The sequence below is a fragment of the Dipteris shenzhenensis genome, chromosome 4, assembly GCF_047967505.1.
Source record: "Dipteris shenzhenensis isolate YYH24624 ecotype China chromosome 4, Dip_SZ_1.0, whole genome shotgun sequence".
In the NCBI taxonomy this organism is placed as follows: domain Eukaryota; kingdom Viridiplantae; phylum Streptophyta; class Polypodiopsida; order Gleicheniales; family Dipteridaceae; genus Dipteris; species Dipteris shenzhenensis.
Window position 1 is genome coordinate 35,717,772 of NC_141599.1, and position 18,030 is coordinate 35,735,801.

General features: G+C 43.8%; 1 protein-coding gene across 1 annotated transcript in view; it reads right to left on the reverse strand.

The window, feature by feature from the left end:
• Positions 1 to 594: 594 nt before the first annotated feature.
• LOC147902775 (WD repeat and SOF domain-containing protein 1) overlaps positions 595 to 18,030 on the reverse strand; it is a 75,424-nt gene continuing 57,988 nt past the window's right edge. Inside the window, exons 9-19 of the mRNA XM_087373779.1 lie at positions 9,883 to 9,957; positions 9,680 to 9,775; positions 3,994 to 4,057; positions 3,812 to 3,865; positions 3,606 to 3,691; positions 2,526 to 2,586; positions 2,335 to 2,399; positions 2,127 to 2,232; positions 1,896 to 1,984; positions 1,365 to 1,573; positions 595 to 1,262 (exon numbers count right to left, since the gene is read on the reverse strand). Of these exons, the coding sequence (XP_087229905.1) occupies positions 1,411 to 1,573; positions 1,896 to 1,984; positions 2,127 to 2,232; positions 2,335 to 2,399; positions 2,526 to 2,586; positions 3,606 to 3,691; positions 3,812 to 3,865; positions 3,994 to 4,057; positions 9,680 to 9,775; positions 9,883 to 9,957 (859 nt within the window). The 3' untranslated portion in view covers positions 595 to 1,262; positions 1,365 to 1,410. The remainder of the gene's footprint in view (positions 1,263 to 1,364; positions 1,574 to 1,895; positions 1,985 to 2,126; positions 2,233 to 2,334; positions 2,400 to 2,525; positions 2,587 to 3,605; positions 3,692 to 3,811; positions 3,866 to 3,993; positions 4,058 to 9,679; positions 9,776 to 9,882; positions 9,958 to 18,030) is intronic.

The following is an 18,030-nucleotide window of genomic DNA, read 5'->3' on the forward strand; positions in this document are numbered from 1 at the left end:
ATAACACTCTAGATGAACTATGCAATATTGGTCTTTCAAGTCCAAATAAGCATCCACCATCACTTGCACTACACAAAACCACATACCAAGAATCTATGAACTACATTAGCATTTCAGTTTGTCCTAATGGTTTTTGCATCCTAAGCATCCCATCATCTAATTTGCCCAACACAGTCACTTCTAGTGTCTTCAATGGCAGGAGTTTGGAAGCAAAAGTTTCATGCGAGTATAACAATATGGATTGGTATCACAAAAAACTTCCAATCCTTAATACAATGAACATCACAAATCCAGATACAGATCCATTAATTTCAAATTTCTGTTTACCTATAGTTTGATGACGAATCCAAATATGGTAACTTAACCTTAGTAGTACCAAAGTTTTACAACCAAGTCAATGTGTCTATGGTGCAGCTTTTTTCAAACTATCCTCAATAGACCAGTCATGAATGGGACAGATTATGCAGACGTCCAAAGTTGAAAACTCATGCAATTTGGAAGTTTCCCTTACCATACATTGTATGTTGATAGTAATACGTTTCCATATTGCAGTCATCTACCTGTACGGCTAACAAAAAATTAGGAATACCAAGCAACAGCAGCAATATATCTCTGCAGACTGTTTACAAGTACAGAAGTAAACTTAAACCATGCCCTAGCATAGGAACAGTTTTGGAAACAATGGAAGAAAGGGGCATCCAAAGAGCAAGAAAAAACAAATCTCAGAGGTTCAGCGATTCTTAAGTCTATTACAGGTTTAAAAGCAGCTCTACCATGATAGTAACTGTCTCGTCTCAGTGATCTCCTTCTATATGATTGAAATCACCAACATGGTTACTCACCCACTTTTTCATGTATTACATTTGTAACCAAGTCATATATGAGACTCTAGGCAACTTGGAATTCTCAATAATATTATCTGTTCCCTAGTCCATATCCTTGGATCTGTAGATATTGCAGTCACTCTCAAGCATTTGTTACAAGTTGACTACCAAAACTTGCAATCCTAAGGAAGGGAAAATATTGAAGGCCTCTTGGAAAATTTACATCAAGAGAATTTGCCCCTCTCAGGCTGATGCAACGTTTCATTATGATCCTTTCACTAATCCATATGCTTGGTTCTGTAGAACTTGGAGTCACAGTGCTTTCCAACCGATAGATAATGATGCAACGTTTCATTATGATCCTTTCACTAGACCATATGCTTGATCCTGTAGAACTTGTCACAGTGCTTTCCAACCGATAGATAATGATGACAGTGCCTGCATTGTCAATTCCAGGGAAAAAAACCTCAAATCAATTTGCAGATCCACAACAGACAACTCAAATTACCAAAAGGAAAGTTCCTGCTGAATGAGTCTTACATTGCAAAGTATACTGCCAAGTTCCACTCAGCAAATAGTCTGGACATCACTCCAACTCTGCAACAATACGTTTCTTGCGCGCAGGTAAGTGAGGAACAGCCCCTGGAGCACTGTGAGCCCGTTTTCTCTCCTCCCGGTTCTTCTCTGACTCGTAAACATTCCGCCGTAGTTTGGCAGCCTTATAGATTGGCTTTGGAAGATGGCGATGCCTGATAATATGGCAGAATGAGTTTCAATGCTAAAAATCCTCGAGGAGTAGATAGTTGAGAAATCAAAAAGCCGTAAAAATCTCATTCAAAGTCAGATATTGCAACACGACAGCACAGTCAACACTATATCAAAAAACATGGCAATCTATTAAGAACACATTCAGAGCTGGGAGCAGAAACAAGCAACCTGACAAGATGCTCAAATTACAATCCTAACACATGCAGCCAACAGCAATTGCTGGAAAATAGCCTGATTTTTGCAATGACCACCTCACAAATTAGGGGAAGTAGAAAAATATGCAAAATAGCCTGGTTTTTGCACCTGTCTATTCTTTTGATCTCAGGCAGATGCTTATAGCGTTCCTTCAAAGCATTCATATAAGCATGCTTATTTTTCTCCCTTGGAAGCAGCTGTTAAGGCAAACAAATAATCATCAGAGACAAGGTCCCAATACAAATCAGGTACAAAAAAACATGGCTCACCATGTATGCGAAGAAATGATACATCCATGATCCAAGAAAGAAATGTTCCATCAAAGAAAAAGAACCATACCACTCCAAGTTGCTCTGCTGCTTTTGCCTTCCAAAGACGAACATTGGTATCGTCACTTCCTGAGATAACATATGTGGCATCACAGCTAAACTTGACACAAAAGACCCTGCAATCACAGACATCTTTGTCAATAGATTTGTCCAATCAACATCCAGCCACTAAAATATGACTGCACAATGCTGAGGTTCAGCCACAAAATAATAGCCACCTCTGCATTCGTGTTGTATGGTAAACCTCCCTGCTATGGCCACCATTGTATGCAAATATGCGGACCTACAGACAAAACAATGCCATTCAGCAAACAATAGGCATTAAGAAAACACACTTTAAAATCATAATCTGTAAAACAATAAGGACAAAGCTTAGAAGAATAATCAATTAGAGCTTCGAAGCACATACTGTTCTATCATAAGATCCAGTGACAAATTCTCGCCCAGTTGGAGAATAATCAATATCCATTCTGTGTCAGCAAAAAGCCAAGGGTCCATATATCACTTGAGGGATTGGGAGAAGTGGCTTCTCTTAAAAGTACCATACTAAAAGATACCAGACAACCGTGATAAACATAGTTCACAATAGAAAACTTATTTCAAACTCCCATCAAGCCCCCTTTTTTGTACTCTTCCTGAAAACTTCATTGCTCTTCAGACTTCAAGGCACAAAAGCCAAGGCTCCTTACAACCCTATTCTTCTTAGTGAACCATAAAATTTCTCTTACAATGTCCAATTGCCTTCCACCTTTGCAATGTGCAATACATCAGAAAATAAGTCTGCGTCTCTAAAATTTCCTTGAAAGTAAAATAGCAAGTTTTCAGAGCTAGCTTATCAAGACTCCAGAGTTCTCAATCTGTACTTAGGAGTTGTAGTATACACAAACTGCAACCTACAAACCACCTACAAACCATACAGCCCAATCCAAGAACCCCCTTGAGTGAGAGAGTAAGACAAAAAGGAGTAAGACATGCAGCTCACCTACAAACCACACAGCCCAATCCAAGAGCACCCTTGAGTGAGAGAGCTTGTGGACAGTATATGGACGCATGGTAGGGAAGTGAGAGTGCCCTGTATCTATTAACCAACCCTTTGGCACAGATATCATCCAACTAAACCTTGTACAAGGGGAAAAAATGGCAAAATACAAGTTTAAATGAACTTTTAAACCCCAGCAAGCCATTCATAGCACATCTCTCCATAAAGCTAGGGGGATCCATGGCATGTTCAAGATGGGTATATGTTCAGATCTTGAAGAGGTCGTGAGCATCACAATTGCTGCTCTGTTTCTGCAGGTCAATGAAACTTCAAAAGTTCAAGTACAGACAAAACTTGGATGATTGGCTTGCTTTCTAGTAGGGAGGCCCAAACCCAAGGAATTATGTCAAGCCATGTGGGTTAGTGGCTGTGTGTAGAAGAACAACAATAAGCCCCTGCCAAGAACACAAGATGGAGTTGAAAGTACTCTCAACGAAATAAGTCACTTACACTGCAGATACATGGTCCTTGTGGATGCATAGCGAGGTGTTCAACTTGCGCATGTCATAAGAATAGCAATTGCAATCTTCGTTTGCCTGTTAATTCAAAATATGTCCTCAGTGCCATAATAATGTCCACAGCCTGCACGAACTAAGAGGCTTTTACCCAAGTACTTAACACGGTTTGGAGTACAACATAGGTAAATGCTCACTTACACATGTGAAGTTAAAAGCTTCTCTAGGATTCCAAGCAACAGCATTTGTTCTTGTCTGCATTCTACACTTAGTATTAGCCATCGCACTGGAAATATTGGAAAAACATTTGGGGGTATTTCAACGAGAAACATATATAGATGAATCCAGGAACATGCCCAAACTCATCAAGATATTTAGCATACCTGCATTATTAGTTTTCTCAAAGGTGTTCCCATGCGAAGGTCATACAATGCAATGCTACGATCGCTGCAAATATAAAACAGCCAATTTAAAAGCAAGCAACAAGACATACACAAAAAGTTGATACGACAGTACAACACAGTCTAACAAGCACATTAAATTATCTAAACTGCTTGTTCTCCTATTAAAACTGCTTGATGTGATGGATACGTCGTATCAAAACATCATGAGAATGGATCTTGTGTACCAAATATCAGAATAATCACACGGATAATTGGCATTAGGATGTGAATTTGTGTCAAAACGCTCTATAAAGTTCCTTTTTATTTTTATGATTGTTGGATTTAGTGAGGTATTTTAGTACACCTAATGAAGTGGCCACACGAACAAAACCGTAACGCAAGAAATTGGATCAAACCTAGTCAGAACCATCAGTTAAAAAGACCACCTACACGAAAGAAGGGCCATTTATGCACGGAGGCTGACACTCTCGCTTCCATTTGGGTGGAGATTATCTTCTCTCTCAGGAGTCAGTGGGAGCGGTGTACAGGCACCTCTTTGGCAGCTCGTGGGAGACTTGTATCCTTCATGAGGACATGGGACTGCTCTCTTTTTTTTTTTTTTTTTTTCATTTGACCCCTTTTGGGATGTCGTGGCATTTTAGACCACCTCCATGGCTTTTTTGCCACATTGTTGAGGCTAGGGATAGAGTACTTTCTCTCCCACCTGTTGTATGATTTGTTTTGAATGGAATATATCACTCTTTCAAAAAAAGAAGGGCGTGCCCTCAGGACATACTACTGCCTATTAGTATACTACTGCCTATTAGTCTAAGACTTTGACTTCTCCTCTCTCTCTTCTGGACATAGCGGAGTAGAGGAGGAGATAGATGATATGAGGGCTGAGTGGGTCAATGGGATGAGACAAGAGATGCAGGAGCTACACATGATGCAGAGACTGATCAAGGCACGCACGATGGAGTTTCAGCCCATCATAGCTATATTCGGGGGGATCACCCAATCAGAGGTGTCACTATCGCTCTTTGACCCGGCAGACACTTTTCGCACCTCATAGAAGAGCCACCTTGGCACCGGGTTCTATATTTGATTCTTGTATTTTGATTTTGGTTTACCATAGTACTCATCAAGGGCCTTAGCGAGCCCCCTGCTTCAGCCCACACTGGCTTGTATGGGTTATCTTTGTGATTGTACTTTGTCTTATAGGTCCACGAGGCATCCTGAAGACAGTAATCTCTCTCTCTCTCTCTCCCCCCCCCAAAAGAAAAAAAACAGGAAATTAATTCAATGGACATCCATGAGATGGAAAAATACCTTGGGGACTGCATATCAATATTCCGAAGGCATCTTATATGCAAAATAAGAACTACATCACATGATCTGGAAGTGGAGAAGGGAAGGTGGGTTCTTCCAAGGGAAGAAACAATATGCAAAATCTGCCCCACCGGAGAAGTGGAAAATGAGCAGCATGTACTCCTAAGATGTCAAGCCTATGCACACATCAGAGAAAGATATGATGAGAGCAGAGGGCAACCTGAAAAACCTATTGGAACAGCCAGCTACAAAGCTAGGAAGCTATCTAAAATAAGTTTTGGAACACCTCAGTCCCATAGATCCTAAAGGGCCTCGAGGACTTTTCTATGTGCCTGCCCAGCCTACTATGAGAGTAGGGGACGATACCATTGCCTCTACCAAGAGGGGAGCGGCTTCAGCCCGCTCTCACGACTGATCCAATTCCATGACCAGGTCTGTCTGCATTGGCCTCTATCTGCTTGAGATGCGCCAACACAAGGAGACTCTTTTATGACAGATTAAAGAGCAGCAAGAGGTGACCAGACCACATGATATCTTGACACAACATGTCACAGACTTTTATGCACTTGAGTCAGCTCCAAGACACAGCGGGGTGGAGGAGGAGGAGCTAGCTGATATGCAAGCAGCTTGGATCACAGAGAGAGGGATGCACAGACCACCCGCGGCACGGAGAGCGACTAGAGCACACTATATTGAGGTCTGGCCTATCACAACTTTCCTCAGGGGAGACCGCCTGAGATGAGGAATTACTCTGAACATAGCCCAATGGTTCAGAGATCGAGGAGACCACGCCCTCCCCCACCACCACAGCGTGAGACAGCCTGAGATATTTTCACCGCTCACAAACGAGCCACCACGGTGCCGAGCTTCGGTTTTTGGGTCCCAGCTATCAGCCTACTTCAATTAGTATCTGATTTATACTTGATTTTGCTCGAGCTATTCAGCTCTATAGATCAGTTTAGTACTCAGCAAGGGCCCTAGTGCGCCCTTTGCCCCAGCCCATTAAGGCTTGTATGAGTTTTTCCTTTTTGGTGTACTTTGTACTTTGTCCCCATAGACCCACGAGGCCTCCCACGGACGTTAATACATCTCTCTCTCTCTCTCTCTCTATGGTGCAAATACTATCATACGCAAACGATATACTCCTCATATCATCTTCACGAGTAGGCCTACAGAGACACCTAGATGCCCTAGAGATGCTTTGTAGGGAGAGAGACTTGACAATCAACCTTGGCAAGACCAAGGTTATTGTCTTCAATAACTCACGCATAGTACTTCATTGACACAGTCTCAATATGTACCAAGGGGAGCCAGCGGAGATCATGCAAACCTACACTTATCTAGGGTTAGTCTTCATGGGACCCATGCAGCCACAACACGGCTTACACAAGGTCAAGGAGCTCTAGCCTAGCTCGAGCGACACTGCTTCCAAGCACATTTCTAGGACTTGAGGGGAAGAAACTTGAGAGGTTGATTATGGGATTCTCCAGTTGACTGGAGGAAACTTGAGGGGCTGATTATGGAATCCCGATGATTTGAAGTAAGTGTAGGCAGAGTTTGCCATGACACACTCTAGATTGATGCTATCTTCCAGAAAGGTGACATATATTCACAGGGTTTGGGGTTTGCCTAGTTGGAGACTACCGAGGTTGGCACCACAGTCATCCAAACAAGTTGGAGACTAGCGAGGCTGGCACTAAAGTCATCCATAGGACTAGCTGATAGAGGTATGCACTTATATCCAGATGGTTCGCCAGCCAAGGTATTCAAATGACCCCCCCCCCCCTCACCTCTTTTCAGTACAGCTTGGATGCACCGTTTCCCCCTATCCCACGAGATGAGATCAACCATATCATACAGTGATCTACTCCAACTCTATATGTCAAGGACTATGAGAAAAGCAGGGGGAGGGGCGGGAGGAGACTAGGAGTTCCCCATTAAGACCCACTTCTACCACGACCAGTTCTTGAGAGTATCAGACATAGTTGCAAGAAACAGCGTTTCGGCCGTCACAAATAGAAACGGACACAGCCGAAACGGCAATTCTGTTTCCCTATTTTTTAGGGAAACCCTAACTGCAGGTTTTTGCACCTGCCACCTCTTTTCGCCGCTCCCGCGTGCTGCCTCTACCCTCTAACCGCCTGCTGTAATCCTGCTCTACCCTCCACTCTCCTCTACCCTCCTCTATCCTACTATCCACTCTCCTACTCTCCTCTACCCTCCACTCTCCTACCTCTCCTCCACCCTCCACTCTCTTCTACCCTCTCCACTACTCTCTACTCTCCTCTACCCTCTTCACTCTCCTCTTCATACTCCCTCCAACCTCCTTGAGGAGTCCTCCTATACCCTCTCATACTCTCCTCTCCTCTCTCACTCTCCTCTACCCGCTCACTCTCCTTCTCCTCTACCCCATCCTTAGACCTTGAGTCCTCCTCCTACTCATACTCTCCCTCCTCCTCCTCCTCCTTTCCAGAATCCCTATTACCTACTCCTCTACACACAATGTCGAAAGATCCGGATTGGAGCCATGCCACCTACATTGATAGTTATGTGGGAGGTGGTGGCTCCAAGAAGTGGAAATGCAACTATTGTGGCATGAGTAAAATGAGGTCTATCACACAGTTGAAAGACCATCTGGCGGGTGTTCTCGACAAGGATACATGACTTTGTAAGTCTGTGCCTCTTGACATGCTACCTTCAAGAATGGAAGCGTAAGCGCATGGCTGCACCAAATTAAAACGAAGAAGAGACCGAGCCATTGCTTGATGCTCTTGCTAGCATATTGGGTTCAAAGAGGAGTAGAGGGGCATCTATAACATCAAGCGTGGGTCCTAATGCTAGGAGGACACCCTTGCCACATGGAGCCGATAGTTTGGATGCTACTGTGGGAAAAAGAGGCTCATTACAAAGGCCTAGCATTCAAGCACGCATGCAAAAGCAGGTAGTCAAGGAGGCCACTAATAATTGGAGCACTTGGGCCCTCTTCCATAGAAAGAAGAGGAATAGATTCACCACGGCTCAGTTGGAGCGGTTGGTGTTCTGCCATTGCAACCTCTGCCTCCTTGAGTACTCTGCCAACTCCCCCGAACCTCGCCAAGTTGACATTGACAAGGTGGACATGGAGAAGATGAAGGCCATACCAAATATCCCACGAGAGGAGCTGAACATATATGCCATATTCTACAAGGAGATGTCGGCACCGACAAATCGTACACGATCGCAGCCATCTAGAGATGGTGCTAGCACTTCAGTTGCACCCGATGCTGCTGCTTCTTCTTCAGACAATGACACCCAGGACTCATTTGAGGACGAGTGCTGAGTCAATGGATGATGCAGATGATGGAGATGAGACCAGTATTGTACAGATTCATAGATGTGAAACTTGAAGCATGATGCATGCTGCATAAGTCATGACTTAATAACACTTAGCAAATGATAAGTAGCATAATTTGTCACTTTTATTCATAATTGTATTATGTATAAAAACTTTTTTACACAAAAATTGTACTATATTGTTGTTTCGTTTCCCGTTTCAGCTCCGGCCAGAAACTCAATTTCCGTTTCGATGGGCAACTATGGTATCAGAGGACAGAGTGATCATCACAGCCAATTCTTGGAGGTCTAGCCTCTCCTCAGAGGGGACCGCCAGAGTCCAGTTGTCACTCTCGATGCCTCATTCGTGCCCCTTGAGCAAGCATGCACCATGCCTCTGTTTTGGAGCATAGCAACACCTAGTAGCATCTATCTAGGATGGAGAGGATAGAGAGAGCATAGTCAGTGAGCATTCTTCTTTCAGAAGATTTGGTATCTCCAAGCAATTCTTTTTTTAAATCTTGTCAAAACCCAACATGATATTTTTTACAGTATCTTTGTAAAGCGTGATAATAATTTTCATAGATAAACTTACTCTACACAGGATTGACTTCAACCCCATAAATCAAAAATCTGGCCCCTTTTCATGGACCTGTTGAAAATAAAAATAATTATTTCTTAAGGAACTAAAATGTAGTCTTTGGTTTTTCGGATGTTAGTTCAAAGGAGTAGGTCGTTGTCTTTCTCAAATCCAAAATATAGTGTGATTGAAGGTGGTTGCAAGAAGTAAAGCAGTTGTCAGTCTGCAATTGGAAGGGACAGGCAAAGTGCCGTCATGGTTATTTCTAAAATAACTACGTTAAACATAAAATATCAGAAACACTTATGAGCAAACGAATAAATGACTCTAATCTGTATTGAGCATAGCTTACTCTATGTAATATCCCACCAAGATTCAGTTTGTAAAACTAAGGCACTAGTCAGCAAATATGCAAGTATGCATGCTAGAGTTTCACCAGATTATCATTAATGGTTAAGTACATACCTTGCTGTTGTAGCAAAAACTTCAGGCTCAGAAGGATTGAAGCGAACAGAAATTATCGTGTCTGCACCCCAAGAAAAGCTGTTGATAGGTTCTGACCTTCAAGATGTGAATCCAGCAAACAGCATCAATCATAACTATATATTCTACAAATTAAAAAGCCAATACCAGGTGCTTGAAGAGGAAAGAAAAGGATGGAGGGCGACCTGTTAGCATCCCATATATCAACTTGAGCACCAGCAGTTGCAAATACATTGCTATTCCATTGATGGTCAATAGCTCTGTAAACAAAAGAAGCTGTGCATTATTTCTATTCACAAAAACATACATTAGCAAAGCCATTCCACAAACCCTACTAATTCTCCTTACATTCTACTGGGGAGGTGATTAGCATGAAAAAAGTATACCTTCACTCTCTGATATTCATGTATGCCATTCTACGAATTCTATTGAATTCTAATTATATTATGCTAATTACATTCTACTGTTAAGATGATCGACATGAAAAAGCACATCTCCAATATATGAAATTCATAATGGCACAAAGAGCATATGGAGCATTTGGAGGGTTATTTTGTACAAAGACACTTTCTACCTACGAGGCCAAAGTGGAATGGTTCAAAGGATTGCTCTGGTAACATCAGTCTTAGAGATAACAGGGAGCTGATAGTGAGCATCATTGCCTGGTACATATGGACAGCTAGGTGCAGGCAGACCATAGAGCAGCAGACCACATCAGCCTTGGAGACACTGGCCAGCACTTGGCTTGATATCATTCATACTCTCATAGGAAGATGGGATAGACTCTAGGGAGATTCAGGTTGCGTGTAGCACAAGAGGGAGGCTTTTATCAATATATGGGCTTTCCTCATTTCACAGATGATGGTATGATATGGCATTATATACGAATGGAGTGGCTATTTGTTCAGCCCTTTGTATGAGGTAATCCACCATAAAGTGGCCAGCCAGGGGGTATCCTTGTGTTTTTTCTACTGTACTCGTCATTGGAGGGTTGTATTTTCATTGGTGTCCATGTCACTAAGGAGCTTATTAATTAAGTGTTCTTTTCTCTGAAAAAAAAGTAAGTGTTCTGTCTTAACACTCATCAGGAATATTCAAACATTGCCCTCTTACAGAATCCTAGACGAATCCACGCTCAAGGATAGGTAGATGGTGATTTTCAAGGGGGAAAACAATGCCTCGATCGCTTTCCTACAAATTAACATTATTGCACCCCCTACACAGATTTGAACCAGTCTATTGCATAGACAAGAGATTTCATGAGAACCCTAGGGGGAGCTGGATGCTCTCTTGCCGGCTCCTTGCTCCGAATTCTATTATACGCTGATGACGTGGTGCTCTTATCTTCATCTCCTCAGGGGCTCTAGAGACACCTAGATGCACTACTGGCTTTTTGTGAGTCCCATGACTTGAAGGTCAACCTGGGTAAAACCAAGGTCACGATCTTCAACACCTCCTGAGCAGCTATGCACAGAGAGCAGTTTACTTTTGACGAGTCACTGGTTGAGATTGTCTCATCATACACACATCTAGGGGTTCTATTTTCTGGCTCTATCTTCACGATGAGACCTACGATGCAGGCCCGCCCAAGCAGGGGATACGCCTCTCTTGCCCAACTGTAGAGACAATGCTTCCACTCACACTTCCAGGATCCACGGACCAAGGTTCTCCTCTTCGACTCCTTGGTCCAACCTGCAGGCATGTATTGCAGCCCTTGATGGGGCAGACCTCTCCGATACAGAGAAGACTCAATAGGAGAGTTTAGAGGTTCTCTTGCCATCACAGATGATCCGCAGTAAGCCATCGGTTCCCCATTAGATCATTCAGGCTGAGTTCGGGGCATCTCCATTGTAGTTAGATGTGCAGACTATCACTTACCTATACCGCATGCGAGACTTGTATTGCAAGGCGATGCAAACTACCTTGGTTGGCGCTGTCCTCTTCAATGGCATTAGCAGCTCAGGGTGATCAGAGATGCTGATATGCACACACATGCAGATGGTTCGCGAGACTGGGTTTCCATATAGACAGGCTGCCACCCTTGCAATATAGCATCAACACCCCATTTGTCTCATTTTTTCGGGGCAATGAGTTCAACCCAATCATTCGAGAAGATCTTCTACAGCTACAGACATTCGGGACCTAGTTGGCAATCATAGAGCTCCCTATGAAGCTCAGCTTCTATAGGGATACGCATCTTCGAGGAGACACTTAGATCCATCTACCACACTCGCTTAGGATTGCCATTGGGCCTTGTTTCATCACACCGATTCCATATCAAGAGTAGATGAGCCGAGGGGATCCCCAGAGATAGTCGTATCTGCACACTATGTGACCGACATGAGATCGAGACAGAGGAGCACTTCACCTTCCGTTGCCCAGCCTACTATAAGATCCATGGACGATACCATTGCCTCTTCAGAGATGACTTCGAGCCCCTTTTTAGACTTCTCTCACACCCAGACTAGAGGTGCCTCGCCGCTTTCATTCATGAGGCGGTCAGACATAAAGAGCATCTCATTAGATCACAAAGACAGGGGCGGGACGCCTTATCAGACTCATCTCAGAGTATGATCACAGAGTTCTTTCAGCCAGAGCATATTGCACCCCTAATCACGAATACCAGGCGAGGCAGAGACCCCGAGATTGAGACGCGGCACATTCGATAGAGGACAGACGCACAAATCACACTAGCTGACATCTCATCTATGTTCAAGGCTGACAAGGGTTACTGTGGCGCTTGTCAGGCGTAGAGCCGTTGCCAGTACGTCACGACAAACTACACTTCCAAACAATAGACAACGATCTATCACAGGCTTTTTGCTTCCACAACCTAGCCCATCACTAGGCATACTTTGACATTTCATCGCATGTGTGTGATGTATTGTATTGTATTGGGTTAGGCTGTATCTGCTATGATGATGATGATGATGTTAGTGTAGGCCATCTTCTCCCGGTTCTAGTGATGCCCTATGGGCCCTGGTATGTGCCTTGTAGGCATAATTATAGGTACTCTAGTATTTTAGTGCCTTTTATGCCACATAGGACATTTAGTCCTATGTGACACCTAGGGCACTTAGTCCTAGGGTCTACCTTCAAGTACTATGTACTTCTCTTTTCATCTAATCCAGTTGACGTGACGGCTGATATCCATCGACTCTTGAATCTTGTGCTTGCTCTCTCGTTTATCGATCCTTTAGTGGTATCAGAGCGGGTATTGCTTTTGTCTTCCAGCTCTCCTCAGCCCCCCGAGTCCTCCATTGCTCATTGGGAGTCTGCTGCTCTGCTGGTCGTCACTGTTCCAGCCTGTTCGAGGCTCTTCATCTACTGTCTAAGGCTTCCAGAGCCATTTTGTCGCCATAATTTACCTCATTGCTGCTTTCCAGCAGAGGCAACTACTTCTGGGCCCTGCTGCAGCCTTTTCGAGGTCTTCTACACCACCCGTGGCCATCTGTTGCCATTGTTGTGCTGCAGATCCAGGCGCCCAGCTCCTGCGGCCTCAACCACACTCAGATTTAGGCACCCAGATCCCGCGAACTCTCCAAAGCTATCAGCAAGAGGCGTCCTGCTGTCGTGACCTGTCCAGAGCCCTCCACAGGAGACACTTGCAGCCACGCACTCATTTCGAGGTGTCTGAGGGCTGTTCCAGCTTTGCTCCAGCCACCTTTTGCACTTCAACTTGCTGCAGCAGCACCGTGGTCTGTCATATTCTACCTACAGAGGCCTTTTGGGTCTCAGCCTTCAGTTCAGGGGACCAGAAGCTGATTTACAAGCAACATTTGCTGTCTCTTACTGTTTTTTGACAGTTTTTACTGTCAAACCCTAATTTCCAACAGGAAAATTTAGGGCTTTTGACATTTGGACCTTCAACCTGTCAATACAACACTTTGGACAAGGTTGACAACTGAAATCCTTCCAAAAATTGAAGTTTTCAGTAAAATTCAGGTTCAGGACTGTCACATTGTGCCACGTCATCACTCAGGCCAACAAACTTTGGGGCTTTTGTGTTGGGAGCTCAATTTCAGCTGGTATCTCTGTTCCTATACCTTGCTGCACATATTTTCAGTCTTTTTGCTATCTCTATTTTATCATCTGAGCAAGAAAAGGCACCGTGTTGCCTTGAGGCCTAGTGCAACCTCCTGGAAATATCTACTGTTGGCTCACAGGTATTTGGGACAGTAAGACATATTTTTGCAGTTTAAAGCGTTGAGGCTATCCTTTGGTCACTTTGTCAGTGCATTTCTATCAATACTATTTACAATGGCTGGGAACAATCACGACTTATTTGGTATTCTTCGTGAAGATGATAAATTGGATGGGACCAACTATCCGATGTGGTCTTATCTCATGAAACATATTCTTGTTGCAAGGCACTTCTAGAATATTGTTTCTGGGGTTGATCTGAGGCCAGCCAATGCTACAGTGGCTACTCCTACTGCTGGTCCCTCTGCAGAGGGCCTACTCCTGATGCCTTATCTTCTAGCACCCCTGCTGCTGCTCCCCCAACTCAGGAACAATCAAGATGGGATGCAAGAGATGCAAATGCACAATCTTGTATTGCTTTATCATGCATTTATTCCACACATCCGATCTTGCAGGACAGCAAAGGATGCTTGGGACAAATTGGCTTCTCTTTATCAAATTCGCAATGAGGCACGTGTTGCATACTTAAGAAGATAATTGTAGGAAGTCAGTATGAATGAAGGTGACTCTATGGATGCATACCTGACAAAGGTCAAGGACCTCATGGAACAACTTGCCGATATTGATGAGGTGGTGCCAAATTCTCAGCTTGTCAGTACCACATTGAATGGACTGCCAGATACATATCAAGGATTTGCTACAACCCTTCGATTAGTGGCCATGGGTAATCCAAACCACTACTCTTTTGATCAGCTAGTTACTTTGCTTTTGCAAGAAGAGCAAAGTCGAGCTAATAGACAAGCTATTATTCCTGATCATGCATTTGCTTCACAGCAGACAGGAAGAGGCAAGGCTTCCAAGCCTATGGGCAAGCCTAAAAATGGGCCTAACAGTGGCAATTCCTCCAATGCATCTAAAAATACAGCAGATAAGTCAAAGAAGAAAAGATGCAACTATTGTTGCAAGCCTGGGCATTAAATTTCATAATGCAGGAAACGCATTGCTTCAGAGAAAAAGAAAGCAAGGTTGACAATCAATGCCTCACATGCAATTGAATCCCATGAGCCAGTAGATGCCTCACATGCACATGCTCTCCAGGATGATTGGGCATGGGCTGTCCATTGCTCTTTTAATCCCTCCCAAGTTGATGCATTCTTTACTGCTAATGATGCTCAGTCTTGGTATTTTGATAGTGGTGCTTCCAAGCACGTCACATCTTGCAGACAGTTGTTTCATTCCTTAGCTGATGCACCTCGTGGGCTGTCACATGCGCTAACAATGCCTCCTATGCTGTAAAAGGAATTGGAGATGTGCAACTCACATCCATTTCAAGCCATCCTGTCACTCTGACTAATGTTCTTTTCGTGCCTGGAATAGAAGTCAACTTGATTTCAATTTCAGCAATTGCCACTTCAGGTTTCAGAGTGATTTTTTATGGATACAGATGTCTAGTATATGATCTTCATGATGACAATGCCATAGTTCTCATTGGCACTTTAAAAAGGGGGCTTTATCACCTTGATGATCACTCAGCTGCACTCTCTATTGAAGCATTTTCTATTTCAGATTCACAGCTTGCTAAAACTCATCTTTGGCATGAGAGAATGAGTCATCTCAATTATAGAGCTCTTGCCAAGTTACATTCACAGGACATGGCAAATGATGTACCTCAAACTCACACAATTTCCAAACATGTGTGTGAGGGTTGTCTTTTGGGTAAGATGCATCGGTTTCCTTTTCAAAAGAATTGTCCAAAACTCTCACAAACGAAATTGCGGCTAGTGCATAGTGATGTCTATGGCCCAATGAGGACAAATGCCATTGGGGGGTACAAATATTTCATGACTCTCATTGATGACTTCACAAGATATTGCTGGGTATATGCTTTAAAAGCCAAATATGAAGTGTTCTCATGCTTTCAGAAGTGGGCTGAATATGGTTGAGAATGAATCAAGATGCAAGCTTGTCACCCTCAACACAGATAGGGGGGGAGAGTATATGTCAACGGAGTTTGATGCATTTTTATCTTCACGGGGCATTGTTCACTCATGCACTACTCCTTACACTCCTCAACATAATCCTGTTCCTAAAAGGAAGAACAGGTCCACTATGGAGATGGCCAGATGCATGCTTAAGGCCAAGTCCTTGCCCAATAAATTTTGGCTTGATGCAGTGATGTGTGCCAACTATGTGCTGAATAGATCACCTACAAGGGAATTGACGACTGTTACACCTTATGAAGCATGGAAAGGCAGGAAGCCTTCATTTTCACACATGAGAGTTTTTGGGTCTCTTGAATATGTTCATGTACCATCTCAGCTGAGACATAAGCTTGATGACAAGGCAATCAAATGCATATTTATTGGCTACAGCCAGGAGAGCACAGGGTATAGGTTATACCAACCAAATACTGGAAAGATTATTGTCAATATAGATGTAATCTTTGCTGAACACTCGGCTTCTCCTCTTGTGGACTACAAAGCTAAGCCAGAAGTTGACATGTTTGATGCCTTTGACTCTTGGTTACCTCTTCCTTCCTCAAAGGGGGACTTTGACCAGTAACATGAGCCTCCTGCAGGCCCTCCAACAAGCAATGATCAGCCAGTACCCCATGCTGATTTGCAGGTTTCTCTCCTAGCACAAAATGATCCCACTATTCATGATGCAGTGATTGAAGAAAGAGCTGTCAATAGACAGCAAAGGCAAGTTCCCAGATGGCTTCTTGATACGGACAGCAAACAAGATCAACCTTTTGCTGCCTGGACAAGATCAGGGAATAGACAGATGCATGGTCACTTTCTTGAGTTTGCTGCTACAGCTTGCAATGAAGAGCCTTTGTGCCTTAAAGATGCTTTTGACAGCAAAGAGTGGATGAGCTGAGTTACAATCCATTGCCAAAAATGACACATGGGAATTAGAGATCTCCCTCCCGGCAAGCATGCCATTGGTACCTGGTGGGTCTACAAATTAAAAAGGAAATCTGATGGCAGTATAGATCAACACAAAGCCCGTCTTGTTGCAAAAGGATATGCCCAACAACAAGGCATTGAGTTTGAGGAGACCTTTGCTCCCACATCCCGGATTACTACTATTAGATGTGTCATTGCCATTCCAGCCCATCACCATTGGCAAGTGCACCAACTTGTTGGAGATAAGTGCACACTAAGTACTATTTCCTAGTCTACATTTGTCTAAGTCTAAGTCTAAGTCTAAGTCTAGTCTTTATGTCTTGAGTGTGTGCCATGTGGCACTTCTACAATTATCCCATAAGCACTCTTGCTTTATGTCTTGTACTTTGGCCCATATATTCAATGGGTCACATCATTGTAATCTATCAGTCTAGCTTGTGTCTTGTCTACACTCTTCTCAAGGTATTTCTTATTTTTCAGTCTTGTCATCTCATTTCTAGTTTCTAGTTCTAGTTCTTTCTTCCATATTCCAACTTGGTATCAGAGCCAGGTTGATCCCCTCTCCTCTCCTCTCACTCTGCTGTAGCCATAGCTTCGTCTTCTCCTTTCAGCTTACCTCTCCCTCCGGCATCTCTCTCTTCAGCCTCTCGTGGCACCTCTACCTCTGCACCGCCCTCTTCTACGCTTCTGCTGGCCGCCTCTTCTCCGAGATCTGCCCTCTTTCTGCCCCGCCATTGCGCTCAGATCTGCGTGTACGCCTGCTCCAAGTCTCTGCGCCAGATCTGCTGTAGCGCCAGATCTGTGTAAATCTGTCGTCCGTACTCTGCGCCTCGCCGTCGTACGTATGTCCGTACTCTGCTCGCCATCGTCCGTACAGATGTCCGTACAGTCCGTACGACTGTACGGAATCCGTACCTGCACAGGCTGACGACTTCTCCTGCTCCATCTTCACAAAGATCTACATCCTTTTTACACTTCTACTTTTGCCCGGGATTAAGGTACTGAGCTTTTGCCTCTTTCAGTTTGCTGAACAATCTCTTCTTTTTTGCTGCTTCCTCCTGCTTCGATGGGCTGTCATATGCTATGGCCTTGACAAAGTGGTGAGAGAACCGGCTTCTGGGATCTCTTCCTCTCATTTATTTCTGCAAAATTGTAAGGGAATAGACACTCCCCTTGCATCCTAGCAAGAGGTAAGACCTTCCTACATGGCATCTTCCTCTCATTCTCTCATATCTATCAACAAATTCAATGGGTCCAACTTTCATACTTGGCAGATCAAAA